General features: G+C 37.6%; 1 protein-coding gene across 2 annotated transcripts in view; it reads left to right on the forward strand.

Moving 5' to 3' along the window:
* Nucleotides 1–25233, forward strand: part of dclk1a (doublecortin-like kinase 1a) — a 318233-nt gene that overhangs the window by 258136 nt on the left and 34864 nt on the right. For both annotated transcript variants that reach the window (XM_048597930.1, XM_048597931.1), the window contains 5 exons: nt 1311–1444; nt 3133–3210; nt 13522–13618; nt 18352–18432; nt 22131–22244. In XM_048597930.1, the coding sequence (XP_048453887.1) occupies nt 1311–1444; nt 3133–3210; nt 13522–13618; nt 18352–18432; nt 22131–22244 (504 nt within the window). The remainder of the gene's footprint in view (nt 1–1310; nt 1445–3132; nt 3211–13521; nt 13619–18351; nt 18433–22130; nt 22245–25233) is intronic.

The raw sequence follows: 25233 nt of genomic DNA on the forward strand, positions 1-25233 counted from the left end.
CAGCATTTAATGCACTATTGGCACATTTTAAACCACATTTTAACCCTTCCCCTAAACTATGGGCCTAATTTTGAATCACTCAAGATGCATTCACTTGCACAGAGTAAAAGACAGTCCCCATCTCTTCAATCAGGCCTCCAGTAACCTATTGTATTTATTCCAACTCCTTTCTTGGGGTCTACTTTGTGAAATAACTCAGGGTATTTTGCTGCATCAACAGCACTGTAAAAGTGCCAATTTTTGTTACGTTGCTACTGTCAAAGGTTGGAAACGGGATAGATTTAAAAATTCTTTCAAGGGAAGTCACAATATAGTCATCCACAATTCATGTCTTTAAGTCTACTGCATGCAAAGCATTGACAAAAATATACTGTTTTCTCACTTCTTAATTCATTTTTGCAAGCATGTACTGCTTTGGCAACTTATGCCTTTGACCTTTGTGCTCAGCCATGTGCAACCTTGGAACTGATGATTCCTTTAAGGCCGAAAGAAATAAAGCAAGGTGGTATTTTGAACAGTGACTAATTATTGGGTAATGATGTCTCAAATTAGTTGTTAAGGATAACAAATGCTTATTATTTCTTCTAACACCAGGGAACAATTAAGCTAGATAGTTGCTAGAAGTAGAGTGTGATTTAATGATACTTGAAAATGGATCTACTGTTTCACAGTTGGACAATTTTTTTTAATACCAAATTTTGATTAGTGTGCATTTTAAATGTTATTATTAGGTTGTTCTTGTGAACCAGAGAACAGAGGAGTAAGCTCTAATATTATATTGTGCTTAGAATAATACATTAATAAAAGACCGAGCAGTAACTCTCAAAGCAAATATCTAAAGACATTAAGGAAAATTGTGAAACTCCTAGCTACATGCATGCATTGAATGCATTTAATTGTACTTCCCCTTTCGAAGAGGCAGAATGGAATCAGCCTGGATCATGCACTTGTGATTTACAGAGGGCAGCTGGCCATTTAAATCACCAGCTACCTCCCCTCCTGTAGGATTTTGTTAAGGACTGACATCCAAAATCTAGGGAAGTTAGATCATGTTTTAACCTTGTAAATTTGTACTAGCAACAGACTCTGCATGGAAATATCATAGTTACAGGCAACTGTTACCATTACCAGATTGGTCTATCGACCCAAATTCTTGAATACAAAGACAATGAATCCATACCAAGTTAAACAATACATTGAATTAATGTTCCCATTAATATAGTGCTTATCAACTGATGTGCACTGGAGAGCCATTACTTTGGCAATAAGCAGTTACATTTACTAATTTTTTTTACATTTCTTCACAACAGGTTTATGAACATCAGGATGGAAGCAAATCTCTGAAACTAGGGGACTTTGGCCTTGCCACAGTAGTAGATGGGCCCTTATACACTGTCTGTGGAACACCTACATACGTAGCTCCAGAAATAATTGCTGAAACTGGGTATCGTATTACTGGATATACTCACCATGTTAATATGTGTTGCAAATCCCTTTTTTCGTTATTATTATTTCGATCTTCTTTTGCGAATTCAAAGTTTTTTTCTTGTTTTTTTCCTGAAGTCACTTCTTCTGGCTGTCCTCTGGTATCTCAATTACGTATTTCATGTATATTTTATCTATAAACCTAAATAAGGATAAGTGATAGGCCATGCAATCATGCAGAACATCACAGGCAAGCCTGGATTTTTTGTCTACCGTAAGCCCAGATGTGGTGGTGTCAATTCTGGTTGCTCCCATGGGATGGACTCACTCAGTACAGATTTAAGAACTGAGACTAGATCTTGTGCTTTAATACAAGGTTTCCTTATAATGTATCAGGGCTACCAGGTTCCTGAACAGACTTCACATACTGGCTGCAGCCAAGTAAAGTCGCTGACTCACTACAAAAGCACAAAAGGCCTACTAATAAATGGGCCCTCCTGTCAGGTGGCCTTAGTGAGTCCCAGCCTATTTACATTTAGCTTGCAGTTGACTGTGGGAGACCCACAAATTGGTAACCCCATCTGCTTAATTGATGTCCTCATACAATGTAAAAGCATTTTGATGCTATGTCAGGTTTTGTCTTTACCTACTAAGGCCATCAGAAAAATTCTATTTCAAATTTACAGTGCACATAGAGGACATTTCACTCGTATCAGTGTCAGTGGCAGTTCTTTGATGTGTATACAGGGCCTGTAATCTGTGTGATGGAATAGATGCCAAAGTACAGTGCATGAACAGATATTCTCTTAGTTAAAAGAAGACATTTTTCTTGATAGATAGGTGGCAGAAATATGTTTTAAATTTTGTTCTAGAATATTAATCAGCAGTTGCTGACCTAATTCATATGTGGGGATATTTATTTGTAACTTAAACGTGCTTGTTGCAACCCTACTAACAACTCAAGTTATTGCACATGTTCTTAAAAGCTTCTGGCAAATTTTCTATGCTTAACAAATATAGTGTGTGAAATAGAATATTCTTTATTTAAAACCAGGTGGCAGGTCTCAGGTCAGAGTTTACTTAAGTTAACAGCCTCTCTGCTATAGCTTGAAAACATCCTTATCAAACCTCAAAAAAGTATTCCCTTTTGCAATGGTGAGCCATTTCTATTGTACATACAAGCACTTCTTGTGGCAACCTTATTGCCAATTTAAGTAGAGATTTGTGTTTTGAGATAACATAGCAGAGCTCTTTTCATCTATAGCTTGTGAAACATCTGTTGACTTCTGTTCATTCATATCACAGAAGTGAAGTGAGAGCACCTTTAACGTATTGCTTTGCTGCTTGCTGCTTTATTATTATGATGATTTTTAAGTCACAAATCAGTAATTCTTCTTTGAAGAGATGGATTATATCACTTTTATTTATAGTTCTAGCTATTTACCTGACTGGAGGCTAATAAAACACCAACCAAGACATCAAAACAGCTTTAGCATTATCTTAGAGTGATAGCTCCCTAATTGAGAGACAAAGGCATCATTAACCATTAGGATACTGCATGGTTTCTCCTAATTATAATGTAGCATTTTCCCTGTGATAAATATGCATGAATCTTATAGTAATTCATATTACGCAAATTGAGTTCAGGGCTTGCTTACACTTTACACATACATTTCTAATGTGTCTAATATGGATTTTTCTTCAAAGCTATGGTCTGAAGGTGGACATCTGGGCTGCTGGTGTGATTACTTACATTCTACTTTGTGGTTTTCCTCCATTTCGTGGGTATGTACGGTGCACATTCTTTCCGGTTTGGGCATTTCCCTTTTTTTTTGTCAGTATTAGCAGATGAATGCTTAATGGCATTCCATTGGCTAAGGCATTAACCTGTTTATTTTAATGAGTTAATGACAAAATCTTGCTTTTATATAGTGCCTTTGAAGTAGGTTTTGCATTCTAAAGTGCCTCACCAGTGCACCTAAACCAAAGTTGGTGCTGAGCCAAGTGAGGATATATTAGGACTGGTGACTAATAGCTTGGTCCACTGGACAAGTTTTGAAGAAGGTCTTAAAGGAGATAAAAGAGGAGAGACAGAGGTTGAGGGGGGAAATATAATAGTTTGGTGCCTAGATGGCTGAAAGCATAGCCACCAAAGGTGGAATGAAGGAAATGGAAATGTGTAGATGGACTCCATGGTTGGAGAAACACAGATTTCTTAGAGGATTGTAGGACTGGAAAATGTTAATATTGAGAGGATCAAAGCCATGGAGGCATTTGAATGTGACAGTGAGAAGTTTCAAAATTGAAATGTTGCTGGATTTGGGAGCCAGTTTAAGTCTGTGAACACAGACCTGCTGTGAATTAGGATATGCAACACAAAGCATTTGATCAGCTCATCTAAGAGTGTGGAAGCTGGGAGGCTAACCAGGGTAGCATTTAAATAGTCAAAGTTGGAAGTTGATGAGCAGAACTAAGGATTTCAATAGCAGTTAAGCTGAGGTAAACATGAGGAGGAGCAATATTACCAAGATGGATGTGTACGGTCTTTGTGACGGTGAGGTTAAAAGATATAGATTCTTTATATGCATAAGAGTGAGGCTAAGCCAACAAACAGTCCAGATCAAGCAAAGAAATGGTTGGAATTTATGGTGAGAGATTGTGACAGAAGGTCAAAGATAATTGCTTCAGACTTCACCGTATTTAATTGAAGAAATAGTGGCATTTCCAGGACTAGATATCAAATGAACGGTTTTACAATGCTAAGGAAGCACAGAGACCAAGAGAAGCAATGTGCTATAGAATCTGCCTGCTCCTTCATATAGTGTGATCGGGAGTTAAAACGTAGCTGAGAAATTGGAGGAAGCCAAATGTAAGTCATCCAGAGGTGAAGGTATGGGGACAAGAAGAGAACACACTATAGGCGATTCTCTGGCAGCAATTGAATGGTTAAGGGCAGAACGAGGCAGCCTAATGGAGCTGGGCAGCAGAAAAGACCTGGTAGAGACAAATGCTGTGGTGATCTCTGTCACTAGCTGTGGATGGGTCAAAAGGAACAAAAGACGATAGTGCAAATTGATCACATCTCAAAAGCTATCGTTTATGACTTATCTGAGCCATTTCAGTGTTGTAGCATAGGCAAAACGTTCACTGTCACTGCCTGAAATCTATCTCTTCGATCAAGCTTTTGGTCTCCTATTAAACAAATACTGTGCTAGAGTGCTCCTGCGAGGTATGATGGGGCATTTTACAGTCTCAAACACATTTTAGAAATGCAAGTAATTGTTGTTGGACAGATTTGCCCATGGTGGATTTTCTTAAGTAGATTTTGACAGTAGGTTTGGGACTGACAGTACCAGCTGGTATGGGGCCAGAGAGAAGTTGGGTAATCGACAGTTTTATGGGAAAAAAGCAGGAAATGGTTACATGACAAGATGTACTTGGAAAGACCATAAGGAAAGATAGGAGAGAAATTAGAGGAAAGTGAAAGTTCAGGGCTGGGAATTAAAGTAGACAGTGAAATGTCTATTAAAATAGAAAGGAGATAAATTGTCTTACAGATGTTTTAAAAATTGGTTTATTAATAATCCAACTGTAGTTTCTAGCCTTATATATTATTAGCTGCTTTCACCCATGCAAGTGCTTATGTATATTAAGTTAATTGAAAATTCTATCTCAAAAATAACATTACATTCAAATAATTCAAGTTTTCAAAAGGCTGTGAATATATCAAATTGGTAAGTATTTGTGAATATACTGTCAATGTCTTATTATCCCAGTCAAGTATGAATTTATCTCTCTCACTTGGCCTGATAGCTCCCCAAATTCTTTCTGGAACAGCTATGAATAATCACTTAACGCTGGGTGATTATTCATCATCTTCGAATAATTATTCACAGGTTCAACCAAAGTTCATATGAGTAAAGGTCAACTGGGATTGGCTGATGATGAGATAAATAGTATTATAAATGATGAGCTGAAAGAGATAATCAATTACCATCAAGTATCTATAACACCTTCTATTACAGTCTTAGCAATGGCAACCACCTAATCATAAAACCCTGTATTCCATCAGAGTGCAATACCAAAGCTCTCTAGTCTGTATGCCTCAGTGAATTGGTTAACTGAATTCAGCAGTGTCTTAAATTTTCTAATACAAATAGAATTTAAGACAAGTAGACCTTTCTGCATGGCTAAGTCTGAAGTTTGGCTTACTCATAATATTTAAGATGCTAGGCTTCAGATACCTATCAGTGTGTTCATTAGTGCGTAGCCATCACAGACTGTTTGCAAGCTATTTTGCTGTGCAGTTTATTGATTTACGATAGCATACTAAATGTTATTCAAAGATATTCTGTACCTAAGGATTAATCCAGTAATTGGGTTCTAATCTCACCGAGGTCACTGTAGGCAAATACAAAACAGAAACAAAGCAAAATGAGAAGATACTGGAAACATGCTGGCAGCATCCATAGAGAAAACAGAAATGAAATACTTCTTTGTAGGAAAGGACAAACAAGTCAACAAGAGAATCACCAGGACCATTACATTGGTACATTGCATTGACTGATCTCAAATTGACTTGGTGAACAGATCTCCCCCTTTCTGTCTCAGGCTCAGCGGGTACTACATAGAAAAGAAGATTAAAAAAAAAATCAATGAACAGGACTTTTTCTATGCCACCCTACATGTACATTCCATGGAAATGTTCACTTTTCTTAGTATGATATCTAAGTAGTCCTATAAAACGAATTACTTTTACTAGTTAATGTGGTCCATATTGGGCAAATTAAATATTTCAAATAGTTACAATCAGCAGCATATTCATTGACTGATGGATGTATTCGGCATAAAAGGAGACCTTTCAGCCCATCATATTCATACCAGTCAACAAAGATCTCAGTATGCTAATCCCATTTTCCATTAGTCCATAGCTATGGAAGCTATGGAAACATGTTTTAATGGTTTAAATGTTTCTGATTCAAACATCCTTTCAAGCAGCAAGTTCCAGACTCCCACCATCCACTGAGTGAAAAAAATTTCTAAACTCTCCTCTTAACCTTCAGCCTCTTCCCCTAAATCTATATTCCCTGGTTACTGACCCCTCTACTATTAGAAAAAGTGCCTTCCTATCCATTACCCTTATAATCTTCCACCCCTGTTGCCCTGTCAACCGTTGGTGCTCCAAGGAAAACATCCCTAGCCTGTCCAATCCTTCCTCATCACTCAGACTCTCCAGCCCAGGCAGCATCCTCGTAAATCACCTCTGTACCCTCTCCAGTGCAATTATATCTTTCCTGTAAGATGGTGGCCAGAACTAAATACAGGACTCCAGTTGTGGCCTAACCAGCGTTTTGAACAGTGACAGAATAATGTACCTGCTCTTCTATTCTATGCCTTTACTAAAAAAAAGGCAAGTACTCCATATGCCTCCTTAACTATCTTATCTACATCCCATGCTATCTTCAGGGATCTGTGGATATGCATACCAAGATCCCTGTGATCATTACTTTCCTCAGTCCTACCATAGCATAATTCCTTGCCTTGTTTGCTATCCCTAAGTGCATTATATCAATTTTTACTAGATTGAATTATATTTGGCATTGCTGATTACATCTGACCAATCTATTAATATCCTCTTGCAGTTTACAGCTATTCTTCTCATTATTTACCACCCTAACAATTTTCAGGCCATCTGCAAACTTCTTGATTGTACCCTTTACATTTAAATCCAAATTATTGACATACACCACAAACAGCAAAGGCTGCATCACCGAATCCTGTGGTATCCCGCTGAAAACAAACTTTCAAAAACAGAAACATCCCTTTATCATTGCTCTCCATGTCCTATCTCTCAGTCAATTTTGAATCCAACATGCCACTATGCCATGGATCCGATGGACTCTTACTTTCTAGATGAGGCTGCTATAAGGGTCCTTATCAAAAGCCTTGAAAAAGTCTGTGTAGACCATATCAAATGCATTAATCTCATCAACACTCCTGGTTGCCTCCTCTAAAATCTTGACCAAATTTTTCAAACATGACTTTTTCTTAACAATTCCAAGATGACTTATCCTGGATTAATCCATGTCTTTTCAAGAACAAATATATTCTGTCCTTCAGAATTCTTTCTAACAACCTCCCCAAAACTGAGGTTAGACTGGATGTCCTATAATTTTCGGGTTTATTCCTTTCTCCTTTTTAATAATGTAACAAAGTTGGTAGTCCTTCTGGCACCTCCTCTTTGGCCAGAACAGATCTGTAAACTATTGGCAGGCCCTTGATATCTTTTCCCTTGCCTCCCTAAAGAACCATGACCTGCATCTCATCTGATCCTGTGGGTTTATCCACTTTTCAAGCAGCTAAACCCATTATGCCTTTCTCTCTATGTTAGTTTCTTCTGATACCTCACAGCCCTCCACCTTCTGCATCATCCTTTTTCGTTGTGAAAAAACAAATACGGAGTATTCATTGAGGACTGTGCCATTCCTTCTGGGTCCACACACACGTGTTACCTCTATAGTCTCTAGTAGGCTCTAATCCTTCCCTAATTTTTCTCTTGTTTTCTATATATTTAAAATAAAACTCAGTGTTCCCTTTACTCTATATACCACTGCTTTCTCATGCATAGTCTTAGCTTGCCTAATTTCCTTTTTTAAATTCCCCCCTTCACTTTTTATACTTATCTAGGGGTTCTGTAGTATTGAACCCTCAGTATCTGCCATAAGCTATTTGTTTTAATTCTAAACTTTAGGCCCCTTGACATCAGGATTCTCCAATCTTGGTAGTATATTAGCTTGTATGGTGTGTTGACTAACTAATAGAAGACAGAATTGGCATAAAGCAGGTATTTTCAGGATAAGAATCTTTAACTAGTGGTGTACCACAGGGATCAGTGCTGAGGCCACAATTATTTACAATATATATTAATGACTTGGATGAAGGAAGTAAATTTACTAAAGCTAAGTTTGCAGATGATTGGTGGGATGGCAAGTGGTGAGGATGACACACACAGTCTGCAGAGGGACATGAACAGATTAAGTGCGTGGACAAAAACTTGGCAGATGGAATATAATGTGGGGAAATGTGAGGTTATGCATTTTGGCAGCAAGAATAGAGGAAAGTTTCAGCACTGAAGGATTTGACATCGGGGTGGTCCTCATGTATGAATCACAAAAAGTTCAGCAAGTAATAGGGAAGGCAAATGCACTATTTGCCTTTATTTCAAAGGGAGTACAGCAAAAATGTAAGTAAGTCTTGCTAAAACGATAGAAGACACAAGTCAGACCACAGCTAGAATACTATGAACAGTTTTAGTCCCCTTATCTAAGGAAAGATATATTGGCATTGGAGGCAATCCAGAGAAAATTCAGTTGATTAATTCCAATTATGCAGGGACCATCTTATGAGGAGAAGTTGAACAGGTTGGGCTTGTGTTCATTGGAGTTTAGAAGACAGGAAATCTTACAGAAACATTCAAGATTCTTGGGGTGGATGCAGTAAGATTATTTCCCCTTGTGGAAGAGTCTAGGACTAGAGGACATAATCTTACAGTAAGGGGTCACCCTGTTAGGACAAAGATGGGCATAATTGTTTTCTCTGAAAGTTGTCAATCTGTAGAATTCAGATTGAATTCTGTCACTGCAGAGGGCTATTGAGGCCTGGTCATTAGATATATTCAAAGCTGAGATAGACAGATTTTAAATAAGTAAGAGAATCAAGGGTCACAGGACAAGGCAAGAAAGTGGATTTGAGTATTATCAGATCGACCATGATTTAATTGAATGGCTGAACGTACTTGCCAAATAGCCCTTTATCTTGTGGTCCCACTCATTCTATTCGCAGGAACAGATCTGCCCTGTGCTCTTGTTATTTCCTCCCTGATTGCCTAGCACTGCTCTGACACAGTTTTATCTGCAAGTGGCTGCTCCCGGTCCACTTGGGTTAAATCATACATTAAATCATGTATTAAACTGAACTATTTTCTAGAGCAGACACTGTGAACTGAATGGTCTCCTCTGCTATTTCATTCTACAATTCTATCTTTTCATTCCTACTTTGTTTTCCTGTTACACCAGGACTGAAGAATACTGCCTTAAATACAATGTAATCAGAGTCATAGACTCATCGAGTCATACAGCAAGGAAACAGACCCTTCTGTCCAACTAGTCCATGCTAATCATGTTTTTTCTTGTTTTTTCAATGTTGTAACTGTATCTGCACCCACCACTTCCCCTGGCAGTTCATTCCACATACGAACTACTCTCTATGTAAAAAAGCTGCCCCATGTCCTTTTAAATCTTTCCTCTCTCACCTTAAAAATATGCCCCCTAGTTTTGATCTCCCCTACCTTGGGAAAAGACCCTTGCTATTCACTTTATCTATGCCCCTTACGATTTTATAAACCTCTATAAGGTCACTCCTTAACGTCCTACGCCACAGTGAAAAATATCCCAGCCTATCTTTATAACTCAAACCCTCAATTCACAGCAACATCCTCATAAATCTTTTCTGAACCCTCTCCAATTTAATAACATCCTTCCTGTAGGAGAGCAATCAGAACTATATACAGTACTACAGAAGAGGCCTCACCAGCATCCTGTACAACCTCAACAAGTCATCCCAACTCCTACATTTAAAGGTCTGAGCAATGAAGGCAAGCATACTGAATGCCTTCTTAACTACCCTGTCAATATGTGATGCAAATGTCAAAGAATTCTATACCTGAACTCCTAGGGCCTAGGTCTCTCTGTTCTACAACTGTACTCAGGTCTGCCCTTGTTTGTTTTACTAAATGCAATACCCCACATTTATCAAAATTAAACCCCATCTGCCACGCCTCAGCCCATTGACCCAATTGATCAAGATCTCTTTGTAATCTTAGATAACCTTCTTCACTGTCCACTATACCACCAATTTTTGTGTCAACTGCAAATTTACTAACTATGCCTCCTAAATTCTCATCCAAATCATTTATATAAATGACAAACAAATTGTTTACTTTTTTTTATAATGGTAATGTATAGGTTTCAGTCAACATCTTAATTGCCAAAGATCAGTTAAGCTGTATGTCAAAGTATTTTGTAATTCTAATTACAGATCCTGGAGGTGTATTTTCATTATTAAACATACTTATAAAGATATCAGTGATCATTAAAAGATTGAGACACAGTTATTATAGTTTTTCCAATGGATTTTTAATATCAAACTTTAAATATTAAATAAAAACAGTGAGCGATAAAGAAAGACAAGCGGTTCTTATAGTATTTATGGATAGAGAAATAGCATTAATGTTTTAATTTCAATGTGACTGTTTTCTGGAAATTTTATTTAATTGCATGATATTAAAATGGAATGACAAGAAATAAACTATTATCAATTAGGAACTGGTAATGGTATTAACTTTGCTTCTTTCTGACAATCAGCATACTTTGGTGTGCTTTGGCTTACACATAAGCACAAAATCAGGGCTAATACTCCAGTGCTGGACCAAGAAGATCAGAAGTCCTGTTTTCAGATGCGATACTAAACTGCGACACAAAATTCTGACCAACATATATTGCTCAACTAATAGTCCCAGCAACAAATCAACAGGCCATTTTGTCTTACTGCTGTTTAAGAGACTGAGTACTGTGCAATTTGACTGCTGTGCTTGCCTGCAAAACAACAATAAAAAGCATGTAGAAATCTACTTTTCATTTTTCATACTAGTTGTTACCAGATTCCTTTTTATTCCTAAAAGCATCACTTTTGAATGTCTATCAATTGTACAACATGATCATATAGTATTTTCTCCTCTTTTTAAAGGTTCAAACTGTAACAGAGTGTTGCATGATAACCAGCTAACTTTATGTGAATCTAGACAGTGGGTGCCCTTTAAATTACATTTCAGCCCAATCAAGCCTGAATTGCACAGTTTCCAGGTCATTGAAAATCCCTCTGCGTAATTCATCCTCTTAAGCATGGGATCATTGAGTTCAATAGTAGAACCTACTAACACCCCAGCTGAGATCAGCTAACTCATCACAAATCAGGGATCAAACCCAAGAGCTTTCATGCTTTCTTTGATTATTCCATCATGTGCAATAATGCACTGAGACAGCAGTGGCATTTAGATCAATCTAATTCCTTCCAAATACAATACCTTTTATGCAATTTTGAATCTTATATTTAAAAATTATTAACATTAATCTTAAAAATTTTACTTAGCTGTTTTTAAGAAAGTGGTTCAGAACCAAACGGTTGTTAAAGGCTCTTCTTTCTCTCGTAGAAAAAAATCACAATGAAATCCTGGCAGCAAAATATGCTATGAATCAAGGAAGTGATTGACTGAAGAAGAGTGACTGCCCAAATACCTTTGTGTTCTGTTTCATGACTGCACCAAAGAGCTAGAGCTGTTATGAATAGAGATAAAAGTCATTTTCAAAGTTAAATCTTCAAATACAGATTCACTTTCTTTTTGTTGCATTCTTAAAGCACTGACATTGCAATTCCTCATCAGATCAACTGACTCAGAATCCATCCAAAATATAGTTGGAAATATTTAAATAGATTGTTAATATCCTTGTATAACTCATAAACTTGCTTTCAATGCCCTCCAATAGTATACTATTCCAACGATTTCATGAACCTTTCCTTTCGTGTATCCAAACTAGATTCCTTGAAATGGGTTGTCTTCATCTATGTTTTCTTGCTTTTATAACAGGCTACTAAAGACAGAATAAATGGAACATTACTTCTCTTGCATTGTTGCCAAATCACATTGCTCCTGGATCTATAGGTGTGAAGCTGGAAAAGCACAGCAGGTCAGACAGCATCCGAGGAGCAGCTAAGTCAACATTTCAGGCCGAAACCCTTCGTCCTGATGAAGAATTTTGGCCCGAAACATTGAATTACCTGCTTCTTGGATGCTGTCTGACCTGCTGTGCTTTTCCAGCCTCATACCTATAGACTCTGGCTTCCAGCACCTGCAGTCCTATTATCTCCAAGTCACATCGCACCTTGCTTTCTCTAACAGTCTCTTCGAGTTTTATCCATCTCTGCCCACTACAAACTTTAGATTATCTTAGCCATGCTCTTATCAACAACATAACTTGTAGGACTCACCTATATTTTTCCCAAACTCCACTAATCCCTTCATGAACAAACAAATTGCTTTCAAGATTTTTGCCAACATCTTCAAGTCTGAACTGATCTCGACACATTCTATTTGGTCATCTCTACAGGAGACTCATATCTCCTGGCACACCGTCCACATTCAGACACAAATTTACCTTCATTTCACTCTGCTGTCTGTAACCACTGTTATAACCACATGCTTCTGCCCGTTTGAAAGCCCTCTCTATACACAATCCTCAAAATGCTCTCTCTTTCTCTCAAAAGTCCTCGAAAAGCTTTTAGTTCAGCTATGTTTTTGGCTATCTACCTTTTCCTTCCTTCTGAGCACTTTTCCCTTTTACATGGTGTCTATTTTCCTTTGCTTCGAAAACTTTTTTTTAGACATGAGAACCGTTATTACAAATCTTGCAACTTTTTATACTCATAATTCAGAAATGCTACACTTACAATGTTACCGTGGCAACTGATATGATTGTAAAAGTATTCAGACAGATAGACATTATTTTGCCCTTTTCTCAACCAATTGTGAGGGCGGGTTTGTTAGATGGAGACTAACATGTCATCTCCACTGTTGAGATGACCCACCTGATCGTATTCCAATCAGATTAAGAGCCTATAGGTAAGGCAGGGCAAGTTTCTAAGCCAGTTGCAGGCCTATGGGGGGGTGGGGAGCGCGTCAGTATGGCCAGAGGCAAAGGATTTGGATTCAAAGGAGTTCCTCTAGCCTCCTATTCATCCATCTAATTGCCCCCAAATTGGGGCATTTAGAGTCCTCTTCACACTCCCAATTGAGCAGACAGGTCACCCTGGTTTTCCAGCTGGGAAACTAAGCAGATTTCTCACTCACAAGTATACAAACAGGTATTCCATATTGGTTACAAGCATCCTTCTATCTATTTTATCACATAATTTGCTTAATTTTTTTCACAAAGATTATGAAAAAGTGTCAGTAATTAAAATGAAAGACTTTCTTGTTTACAGGCACAGCAATGATCAGGACGTTCTGTTTGACCAGATACTGATGGGTCATCAGGAATTTCCATCACCATATTGGGATAATATTTCTGACTCTGCAAAAGTGAGTATCTGCCAATATTAGCCAGAAATCCGTTAACGTGAAGAACTTGCATGCACCCTAAATGTTTAATGATGCCTTATTGAGATGGTAGTGCCTGTTGTTTGAAACATAGATTTATGGAGTCCCATATGGGGCAAAAACAATTCTTTGCCTAACCACACTTTTCAGGAAAGTTATATTAGATGTTATATTGACGATGGAATTAGTGAATGGCTGTTGGAAGTATGCATAGCATGACTATTTGACTCCAAAAATTTCAAACCCAATGCTAGAAGGACCCCCACTATTGGACTTTAAAGAGATCATCTGTCACTGGTGGCTCAGTGGTTAGCATTGCTGCCTCACAAAGCCAGGGACCTGGGTTCTATTCCACCCTTCGGCAACTGTCTGTGTGGAGTTTACACATTATCCCCGTGTCTATGTGGGTTTCCTCCCACAATCAAGTCCACACGACCCTCTGAAAAGCATTCCATGCAGACCTGCCCCCCTACCCCATCCTTGTAATGCTGCTTTTCCCATGACCAATCTGTCTAACCTACACATCCCTAGACAGTATGGATAATTTAGCATGGTCAATGCACCTAACCTGCACATTGTTGGACTGAGGGAGCCACTGTGCCACCCCTAACTATTTGCTCTTGACATGAAGAAGCTCCCACTGGACTTTTTACTTGATTTTCCCAAGTTTCTTTCGATGATCCACATCATTCATGGATGCGGAGGAGTCCACCCATAGTGTGACTTCACCATCATTGTCTTCTTGTTGTTTATCCATTGCCGTCTAGGCTGCATTCTTGAATCTCTGAAAGGAAAAATGCAAAAACAGTAAGATTGTATTATGAAGAGGGGCAAGAGTAGGAGATACATTCTTTCAACCACAAGCTGCTTGTAAAATGAGAAATGTATGTGATACAAGGAGGAAAATTAGGCACGATGACACTGTCAGTAAATTCATCCCCTCCCATGGTCATAGCCTCGGTAATCAGCATCCCAATCATAGCCAGCATAGGGCTTAGGACAAAAGGCATATCTCTCCCTCTCTGGTTAGCTGCTACTACTTCTGATTGCATATCACTCTGTACTGTCAGAGAGAGGGAAGTGTGTCAATGGCTTTGTACATTTTGTTTTGATGTGGCTGCCATGGTTCAATACTAGGCAGTGTGCACAAACTGTGATGTGGGTGTGAGGCTTGCAGCAGTGCAAGGTGTATGAGGGTGTGGTGAGCCATAGGAATGTTCCTGATTGATGGTAATTGTTAGTAGATTAATGATGATGTGCAGTGCAAGGAACACTCTACCTCAAAGTAATGGAGCTGTTTGTAGGCATTCACAACAATCAAGAGCACAGTTAAATTGCTGCAAGGCAACCATCAGAATGGGCTTGCCACTAACCTTTTAGTTGGGACTTTGGAGTTATGGGGGTGAAGACAGCTCATTGTAAATGTCAGCCCAATGTTCCTGTTAACGTATCTTTACCCTTAGATGCTTGGGTAGAACTAGACAGTAAACTTCACCCAAGTTTGATTCTTCACTGCATTAAAAGATTGATTGTTAAGGGTGTGGTCCATAATCTGGCAAATTATGTATAGTTTATGAGAGGAAAAAGTTTGATCACTTGAGAGGAGATTCCTTCATTCCACATTTTTATATTCTCTTGTACAATACTACTCTTAACATTCCTTGAAGGCACTGACTTACACAGTCTAATTGCGTTCCTTTCCACTACATTAGAGTACTTTGAAACTGGGCAATGCATGGATGCACTTTATTTGGATACCAATACAGAATGCTGCTGAGTGATAACTCAGCTGAGTTACAGTCTCAGCAAATCGACTGCAGGAGGCCAGGTGTCTCTGTATACGGGCAGAAGGAACAATCGGTTGGCAAATCTTCATTGGGCTGTTCTTGTGTCACTATCAATTCTAATCCAGGGAGCATTTGAATACATCTGTAGAAAGCACTGATCTTCTCATTGTTACAATGCTGCAGTCTGACAATATGAATGCAGCTTCCCTTTGCACTCAGCAAACATAGATGGTACTGCAGTTATTGGTAAAATATAAAATTAGAATATATGATTTGTTTTGAAAACTGCTGAAGGGGACTTTCTCACTACAGCAACTTAAAGGACAAGTATATTCCCTACCCAATTACTGCATTTGAAAGTGATTATTATTGTGGAAGAATTTTACATTACTTCTTACACAGAACTTTTCTATAATACTGCAATACTTTAATAATTATAGAATAATTCAATGTATAATTCATTGATTTAAGTGAGTGCAGAGAGTTTGGAGAGTATGTGGATAATATTGGTTGTTTTAATGCTATCATAGATGATTACTGATCCCATGAGAGGGATGACACTGATGGGGTCATAAATCAATAATTAATTTAGTTAAGCTTATTTACCTGGATACAATTTCTGGACTTCCCTTTGGCCTGACTCAATTTATATGGTGATGTCTGAAATGTTTGTATGTAATGAAGGACAGGATGCAACTGCACCACAATAGCTGTAGCTATAATTAGTATAATATTCTGCCATTTGTAATTATATCAATTTTGGCTAGTTGAAATGAGTGCATTTGGAATAATATTTCATGTCTAGCAAACAGGATAAAAGAATTTTTCATTGACTCAGCAAAATATATTAAATCATAATTAGAAGTAGTCAAGAGAGCCAGACAAATATTTCAATTAACTTAAAATCACACAAAGTAATAACTTACTAATGACTTTTACATCAATTTAACTTAAAATTAGAACTATTAAATTAAGGTATTAGGGTTATATGGTGCTTGTGGCGGCCTAATTATTTTGCCAGACAGATGACTCATCTAAGACAGTAACAAAGTCTGGACAGAATGTTGGCCTTCGTTTTTTCAGAATACAAAAAACACAGTAGTATATTCCCACTACCTTTGAATCAGATCCCAAATAAGTGTGACAGGGTCCTCACCTTGTCCGCTTCTCTTAGTGATACTGACTGCCTATCACAGGGGCGTTATCACACCTGCTCCTTTGTGGATGCTGACTGCCTGTCACAGTGTTCTCCCCTCACCTGCTTCTCTTAGTGATACTGACTGCCTGTCACAAGGTTCTCACCGTGCCCATGGCTCTCAAGACCATTCAGTCTTGGGCTGGTAATGACAAGTAACACCCTTGTCATGCAGGTGCTAGGCAGTGATCATATTTCCTTGATGTTCAATAGAATTAAGATCATAAGACCAAAAGAAGTAGGAGCAGGTGTAGGCCATTTCAACTTTCAAGTATGCTCCACTATTAAACAGGGTTATGGCTGATCCAACATTCTTCATCTATTTTTACCATGACACTTGATTTCCATTGCTTAATTCCCCCACTATTAATATCCTGGGGATCACTGTTGACCAGAAATTGAACTGACCAGCAATATAAACACCGTGGCTAGAAGAACAGGTTATTCTGCCATGAGTAGCTCACTTCCTGACTCCCCAAAGCCAGCCCAACATCTTTAACACACAAGACAGGAGTGTGATGGAAAAGTCTTCCCTTGCTGAATGGGTGCAGCTCAATAACACGATTGAGAACAAAGCAGTCCATTTGATTGGCATCCCAGCCATGACGTACAACACCCACTTCCTTCACCACTGACGCATTGTGGAAATAAGGAGTACCATCTGTAAGATTCATTGTGATAACTCACCAAATCATCTCCAACATCACCTTCTAAATCATTGACCTGTATTGTCCCAAAGGTCAGGGAAGCAGCTGCATAGCCATGCAACCAGTTGCAAGTTTCCCACCAAGCCACGCACCCTCGGTTAGACCGACATTGCTGTTCCTTTAGTATTGCTGGTAAAAATCCTAAGAGCGTGGTCAGTGGGTGTACCAACATCCCATAGACAAAACAGCTCAGAAGGCAGCTCTTGGTTACCTTAACCAGAGCAATTCAGAATGGAAAAGAAATGTTGGGTGCCGTGTCCTGTGGACAAATTTTGAAACAAAAGTACAGTGCAGCATAAGCCAGCCACACATATGTAGAGTAGCTTAGATTTTAAGAAATGATCTATAATCATCTACAGAATGATTGACTGTTCTGGTGAATGTTCCAGAATTGTTGGAGAAATATTGACAATTAAAAATTCTGAGTAGCATAACCTTAAAATTTCTCCGAAATTGAATGCATTGGGAGGGTTGAAACCCTTAAAGTAATCCTAAGTTTTGAATAACAGTATAATAGATTCTCTAACAGGTAGAGAATAAACGTACTGTTAAATTTATGTGAGGAAGTTTAGAAAATGTAATGCCCTTTACATGATATTTTTAAAAAGCTTCTGCATGCTATGCCATTTAAAACCAAATAGATAAATATTCGTGAAAAGGACTGAGATATTTTCACTAGTTAAATTGTATGTCTATGAAAAAGTGAAGTTATATTAATAAAAGGATCATTGAACATGCTTCCCGACACAAGTACACAAGTGAAAAATTAGGAAGATTGGCAATTAGTTCTGGCTATTAACACAGTGTGCCCAAAGCAGCACTAAATAGTGCGGTCATTCACCTGAGAAGTAAAAAAAAACTATAATTTATTATATCTAATTAGAACAATGTGGATTTTGAATTAGTTTACTGTTATGCATGAACAGCAAATAATAATTTACTAAATGTTTCCCCTTTTGGTCTAAGTGAATAAATATCCTTCAACTCTACCCCTGCATTCAAATAATTATTCCTTTTATTTTATAGGAGCTTATCACCATGATGCTGCAGGTTGATATAGAGCAGCGATATTCTGCGCAGCAGTTGTTGGACCACCCCTGGGTGAATGTAAGTCTTATTTAATGAATGGTGTACTTCAGACCTCTGGAACATATTACTGATGACTTTAGCAGAATGTTTTATTTTTAGGCTTCTTATTGGTTTGTACAATTCTTTCATCTCTATAATTGGTTTAACACATTTTTGCAGATCATCTGCGGTATTGAATGTGTGGCTAGGCTATTGTGTTAAGCATTGTCCCCCAGAAATACTGCAAATGTAAAGTGAAGCAAAAATATGTACACACAGTGAAAAAAGTTGGGGAAAGCATGGAGTTGTATTCATTCAAATTCAGCTGGTACACAATGCTGGGATTAAAGTAGTGTTTCCTCATCTTACTGTACATTTATTCAGGCAGTTGTAAACGTATTTATTATTATTGCATTTCTATCATTAAAAATCCAATTAAAATACATAATGGAAAATTGTATTTCTGGCAAATTGTGCAACTCTACTCGTGGACAGAAATGTGTAACTGTACTTGTTCAGAGTGTTCGTATTAAAAGCTGTTTCCTGGTATGTTAGCAGGCATGCTATTTTACATTAAATTAGTTTTAATAAATATAGCATTTTACAGTAGACTTTTTTAAAAGTCTGGAAGAATTTTTACAGGAGAGACACAAAATAATTGTGATTATTTCCACTGTGCCAACTTTTTAAATAGGCAGATTTTGTTTTTCTAATTGTCTTGTCTGGTTTCCTCTTTTAAAATACACACTTTTTTTGAGGCAAGTTTGTACTGAGGGAGATAATTTTTTTGTTAACCAAAAGTATTAAGGGATATAGGCAAAAGTGTTGGGGCAATGATCAGCCATGATCTCATTGAGTGGTGGAACGTGCTTGACAGGCTGAATGGCCTATTACTGATACTATGTTACAACAATTCCATAATGTTTAAGATTTTAAGAGACTAGCTACTCCATGTAAAATCAGAGTATAATACAAATAATGGACCAGTTGCTTTTGAATGTTTAAAGACCCCTCCCATACACCAGGAACCAGAGCAAACAGCTATGATTGACTGTCAATTTGATGTTAACAGTCTGGGTAGATAATTTTTTGTAAATATTATTTTGTGCCTATTTATTTATGAGAAACCTTTTAAGAACTTTGCATACATTCCAGTATTATTCAAACCAGAATGAGTTATTTTTCCCACAGTAGACTATTCTTAGTATATTTAAACTGCATTTAGTATATCAGCCATTATTCAATTAGTAACACTGGACAAAGTTGCTTTCCAAGCCCCACTTCAGGGCTTGAGCATAAAACGTTATGCTGATGCATTTGTATGTGCTGATGGTATGTTGCACTGTGGAGGTGCCATCTTTCAGCTGACATGTTAAATCTTGTTAAAGTTGCTGACTAGAATGTGGATGCAAAAGATCCCATGGCGTCGTTTTTGAAGAAGAACAGGGAAGTTATCCCTGGTGTCCTGGTCTATATTTATCCCTGAGTCAACATGGCAAGAAATGAATTATCTGGTCATCATCATCACTACCATCTGTAGGAATTTGCTGTGTGCAAATTGCCAACACATTTCCTACATCACAACAGCAACCATACTTCAAAAGCAATTCATTGACTATAGAATGTTTGAGATGCCTGGTGCTATATAAATGCAAGATATCCCCTCTCTCGTTTTATTTCTCCACTTCTCTAGTATCTTGCGATCTTTTCCTCTGAAATTGTTTTACAAATGCAGGTTGTTGCCGATAAATCATTATATTGAATACTTCTAATTTTATTGCATGTTATTCAGTGCTAATACATAACATTACATAGTTGCCTAGGTTTACACAGCATCCCTATAATTAGATTTTATTTTCATTCATTTGCGGAAAGTTCCCATTCCTTACTTCACTTTAGGATGGTTTTATTGAGCCAACTTCTTGAACTGCTGTAGTTCATATGATGTAGGTATTCCCATAGTACTGAACTGTGGGGAGTTTCATGACTTGACCCAGTGACAATGAAAGACTCACAACGTGGTTCCAAATCAGGGTGGTGTGTAACTTGGAGAGGAGCTTCCAGGCGATAGCATGCCCATGTTGAGAGGGTTGGATTATGAGGAGAGACTGAGTAGACTGGGATTATACTCATCGGAATTCAGAAGAATGAGGGGAGATCTTATAGAAACATATAAGATTATGAAGGGAATAGATAAAGTGGAAGCAGGGAGGTTGTTTCCGCTAGCAGGTGAAACTAGGACTAGAGGGTATCGCCTCAAAATAAAGGGAAGCAGATGTAGGACTGAGGTCAGGAGAAACTTCTTCACCCAAAGTGTTGTGAATCTGTGGAATTCCCTGCCCAGTGAAGCGGTTGAAGCTACCTCACTGAATGTTTTTAAGGCAAGGCTAGATAAATTTTTGAACAGTAAAGGAATTAAGGGTTATGGTGAGTGGGCAGGTAAGTGGAGCTGAGTCTCAAAAAGATCAGCCATGATCTTATTAAATGGCGGGGCAGGCTCCTAGTTCTTATGTTCTTATGTTATGTTCTTGTGTATTACCTTGTTCTTCATAGTACAGATGATGTACTGGAGGAAGGCTTGGTGGACTGCTGTATTGCATCCTCTAGATGAAACTGCACCTACTGTACCTTCATAAAAACTGAAAGAACTGCAGATGCTGTAGATCAGAAACAACAACTGTTGGAAATTGCTGGAAAAGCTCAGCAGGTCTGACAGCAGCTGTGAAGAGAAATCAGACTTAATGTTTTAGGCCTGGTGACAGTTTCTTAGAACTGTGCCTTCATGGTGGAGGAAGTAAACATTTAAGGTAGTAGATGGGGTACCAATCAAGCAGGTTGTTTTTGTTCAGTTTTATAAGTGTTGGTGAATCTGTGCTCATCAAGGCAAGTGGAGAGTATTTCATTGACTGTTGCCTTGCAGAAGCTGGATGGGCTTTGGGGAGTTGGGAGGTGAGTTACTCGCTGTAGAATTCCCAGCCTCAGACTTATTCTAGGCACGGTATTTATGTGACTGGTCCAGTTCAGTTTATAGTCAATAGTTCACCTCTGCCCTGAAAAATAACATGATCTAATCTGAGCAAAAACAATGACTGTTTCCAAATCAAAATCAACAATGTTGATGGAAGGAATGAACCTTCCAGCCAAGGCATGTTGTGACCATTACAATTATTGCTGGAAAAGAAAACATATTTAAAAACAGCAAATCAGTTAGTTATGCAGTGAGCTAAAACATTAAAAATTACATTTTGGAGGTAATAGAAACTGTTGAAGTTCCCCTATACATCTAGGATCTGGATACAGCTGCCTTGCAAATTGATGAAACTAAAGGTTACACTTGTGGTTCCAAGGATGACATTAATTTAAAGCAGTCCTATTTCAACTGATCTTCTGATTGAAAATTCTACTTTCACAGGAAAGAATGCCTCTATTTTAGCACCAGTTGACTTCAAGGTGACCAAAGTGAGAATTAGAAACTTTGCACTAGAGGGTTTAAGTGTTCAGTTTTAGTATCTTATGAAATACTAGGGTACTTAAGTCTTCAAGTAGCTGTGATTACCTGACCAGGCAGTACCTGATAAGGAAAACTGTTAAATTCCTCATTGATAAACATGAAATATATAAATCCCACTTCTCCTAATTTCGGCAACACGTCAGCTTGTAATTTTCAGAGAGGTGGAAACATTGTTTGAAAAATATTTTTTCATTTAATAACTCCCCTTTTACTTTTTTTCCTGCAGGATGATGGGTTACCAGAGAATGAGTATCAACTATCGGTGGCTGGAAAGTTGCAGAAACACTTCAACACAGGCCCCAAACCTAGTAATACTTCAGCTGGAGTGTCTGTGATAGCAGTAAGCATCAATAATTATTAATCATTCAAATTATATCCTTGAAATAACAGTATTCATTTTGTAACCAACATGGTTAAAATTCAAAGAAATATTATTTTCTCTTTTTCAATTCCTTCATAAAGTACCTATATCTTTCTTTGCCTATCTACCCACCCCCCAAAATAAAAACAAACATTACAATGCAGTGGAATCCATGGGAACTGTAAATGGTCTCCTGTTTATTTTGTTTTAAAGAATGAAATCTCTGCAACGAGGGATATACAGCAAACAGTGATTTTTGATCATTTAATAAAGTTTCTGTCAGCAAAACAAAATGGATACTGTAAATTCAACACATTAGTGATATTTGTATATTTAGACCTGAAATACAAATGCTCAAATATTTTTTGCAGGGTGCTCATTGAATGGAACAACTCTTCATGATTAGCCTTGATAAGAATTCTGTAGTGCAAGGGAGAAAGATGATGTGGCGCAAAAGTCTATAGAAAGATGAGACAGACTTAAAAAGGACTGCCTTAGTGCAACCTTGATGATAAATGGTTCTGTCATTATATCATGTTGTACTGCACATATTTAATATTCATTCATACTGACAGATCATGAGTTGGAAAGGTTGCAATTACGAAACTTCCTTTAAAAATACACTTGACAATTCCTTCATTTTAAGATACAGAATAACTTTCTGCTGATTTCATTTTATTTCTCTGCACATTTTCATGGTATCAAGTAGCACAGTCTGTGAATTGCTTGCCCAGTGTAGTCTAACTCCTTTTCCCACCCCATCTCAGAAATAATGGCTGGACTAAAAAACCAGTGAAGACACTCGTATTGTTGGAATTTGGACGTCGATAGCAAATAAGTATTTGTGTCATTCAGGATTCCACCTGTGTATATAAAATGTACATATAAAATAGGGAGATTTTAAATCTGGCATGAACATAAATAAGTAGTATAAATTTGGATTGTTTCAATAGTACATCCTTGAAGCACTTCTGTTAATGTTGCAAGGTGTGTTATTCTGATGTTAGCAAAATTTTCCAGACCAGCATATGCACAAAACTGAAAAGTACCAGAAGTAAGACCAGATAAAAAGTTAGCTAAGCTATTTTTGTTCTCCATTCCTCTATAAATCGTGTAATGATTTTTAGCTAAAAATTTAAAAATTATGGAAGTACATCTAAAACTATAATTGTGTTGTAAAATATTTATATATTAGCATACGTAAGTTGAGGAAAAGTATGAATAAAGGAGACATTTTTAAGCGGGCTATGACAAGAATCAATACTTAGGTCTCAGCTGTTTACTTTATATTAAAAACTTAGATGAGGGGATTCAGTGTGACATATCCAGGTCTGCTGCCAACATAAAGTTATATGAGATGGTTAGTGGTGAGGAAGATGCAAAGAAGCTGCAGAGGATTATAGACAGGTTGGGGGAGACGGCTTTGCAAATGGAATACTGTGTGCGCGAAGTTATCTACTTTGGTACAAAAAGATTTTAAAGAAATACATTTTGAATGGTGAGAGACTGAGAAATGTTTGCACAGAGGACTTGTCTGTCCTTGTACATGAATCACAGTAAGTTAATCGGCAGGTACAGGATTGCAGTCTAAGACGAAAGAAACTTTACTACAGTTATAGTAACAAGCCCACACTTGGATTGTGTGTAGCTTTGGTCTCTTTGCCTAAGGAAAGACTTACATGTGCTAGAGGGACCATAACAAAAGGTTTACTAGCCTGGTTCCTGGATATTAAAACAGTAAGAGGTAAGCTAATTGAAGCATATCAATTCTTAAAGGAATTGCCAGTGTAGATGCTGAGAAAATGCTTCCATTAGCTGAGAAGTCTAGAACACGAAGTCTTAAAATAAGGGGCCGGCCATTTAGGACTGATGTAAGGAGAAACTACTTCATTCAAAGAATTGTGTATCTTGGAAACCTATCCTAAGGAGCTGTGAATGCTCAGTTGTTGATATACTCAAGGCAAAGGTTGATAGATTTTTTGGCACTGAGGAGATATACAAATAGGGCAGGAAGGTGGAAATGAGGTAGAGGATCAGCCACCATCTTATCGAAAGACAGAGCAGGTTTGAAGAGCTAATGGCCAACTTTTGCATCTATTTTAAATGTTCTTATGTCCTTATAACTCATTGAAACTATTCACTATGGTACCATAACGCTTCTTTTAATGTTTTCAGTTTTACTTAAACATTAAGCCTTCGTAATGTAAGTAATGATAGGCTTTCTAAAGAATTAATATAACTCGTTCCAAAGTATAAATAATTATGAAAAATAAAAAAAAACACAGAAATTGGTTCTCATTCACAAGTAATTTCCTGTTGCACCATAGTATGTGTTCAATTCACCTGCATAAGCAGGTAAAATGACCATCACAATAGGCAATTCCTGGCCAGCAGCAACAGAAGATTGATCTCTTTGTACTTCTACATATTAACAAAACAGTGTACCATGTAAGTCATATGTGGATGCCAGCAGGATGTGAAAGATCAAATGTGCTTTTTGCTTTAAAAATTATTTTGTTGTAACTTGTTAGTTCACAAATACAAGAAGTGCAACAAATATCTTGTAATTTCCTTTTGCTGTTCACTTATTTCTTTTAGCATGAATGCTGAGATCCTTTTATGATACCACTCCAAAATGTTGTTCTGATAAAGTATAAACACAAAATGCTGCGGTACATAGCTATTGAAAGGAAAATAGTATGTTAATATTTTAGATTGTGAATCTTTATCCGGTTCTGGTAGAATCAACAGGCTTGCCTTGTATTTCCAGCATTTTGTGTTTATTTCAGATATTCAGCTTTCCTACTTTTTCTTGCTCTGTAATTATTTTAATGTATCAAACTCATTCCTGATACGGCATTCCCATTCTTATCTATTGTTAAGTACTATAGTTATCTATAGTTAAATGCTTTTTGCATGAGTATGTTTGGAAAGCTTTCAAATGGACAGTTGCAGGTTCAGTAAAAGC

Source organism: Rhincodon typus, chromosome 6, assembly GCF_021869965.1.
Source record: "Rhincodon typus isolate 14 chromosome 6, sRhiTyp1.1, whole genome shotgun sequence".
Classification (NCBI taxonomy): Eukaryota; Metazoa; Chordata; class Chondrichthyes; order Orectolobiformes; family Rhincodontidae; genus Rhincodon; species Rhincodon typus.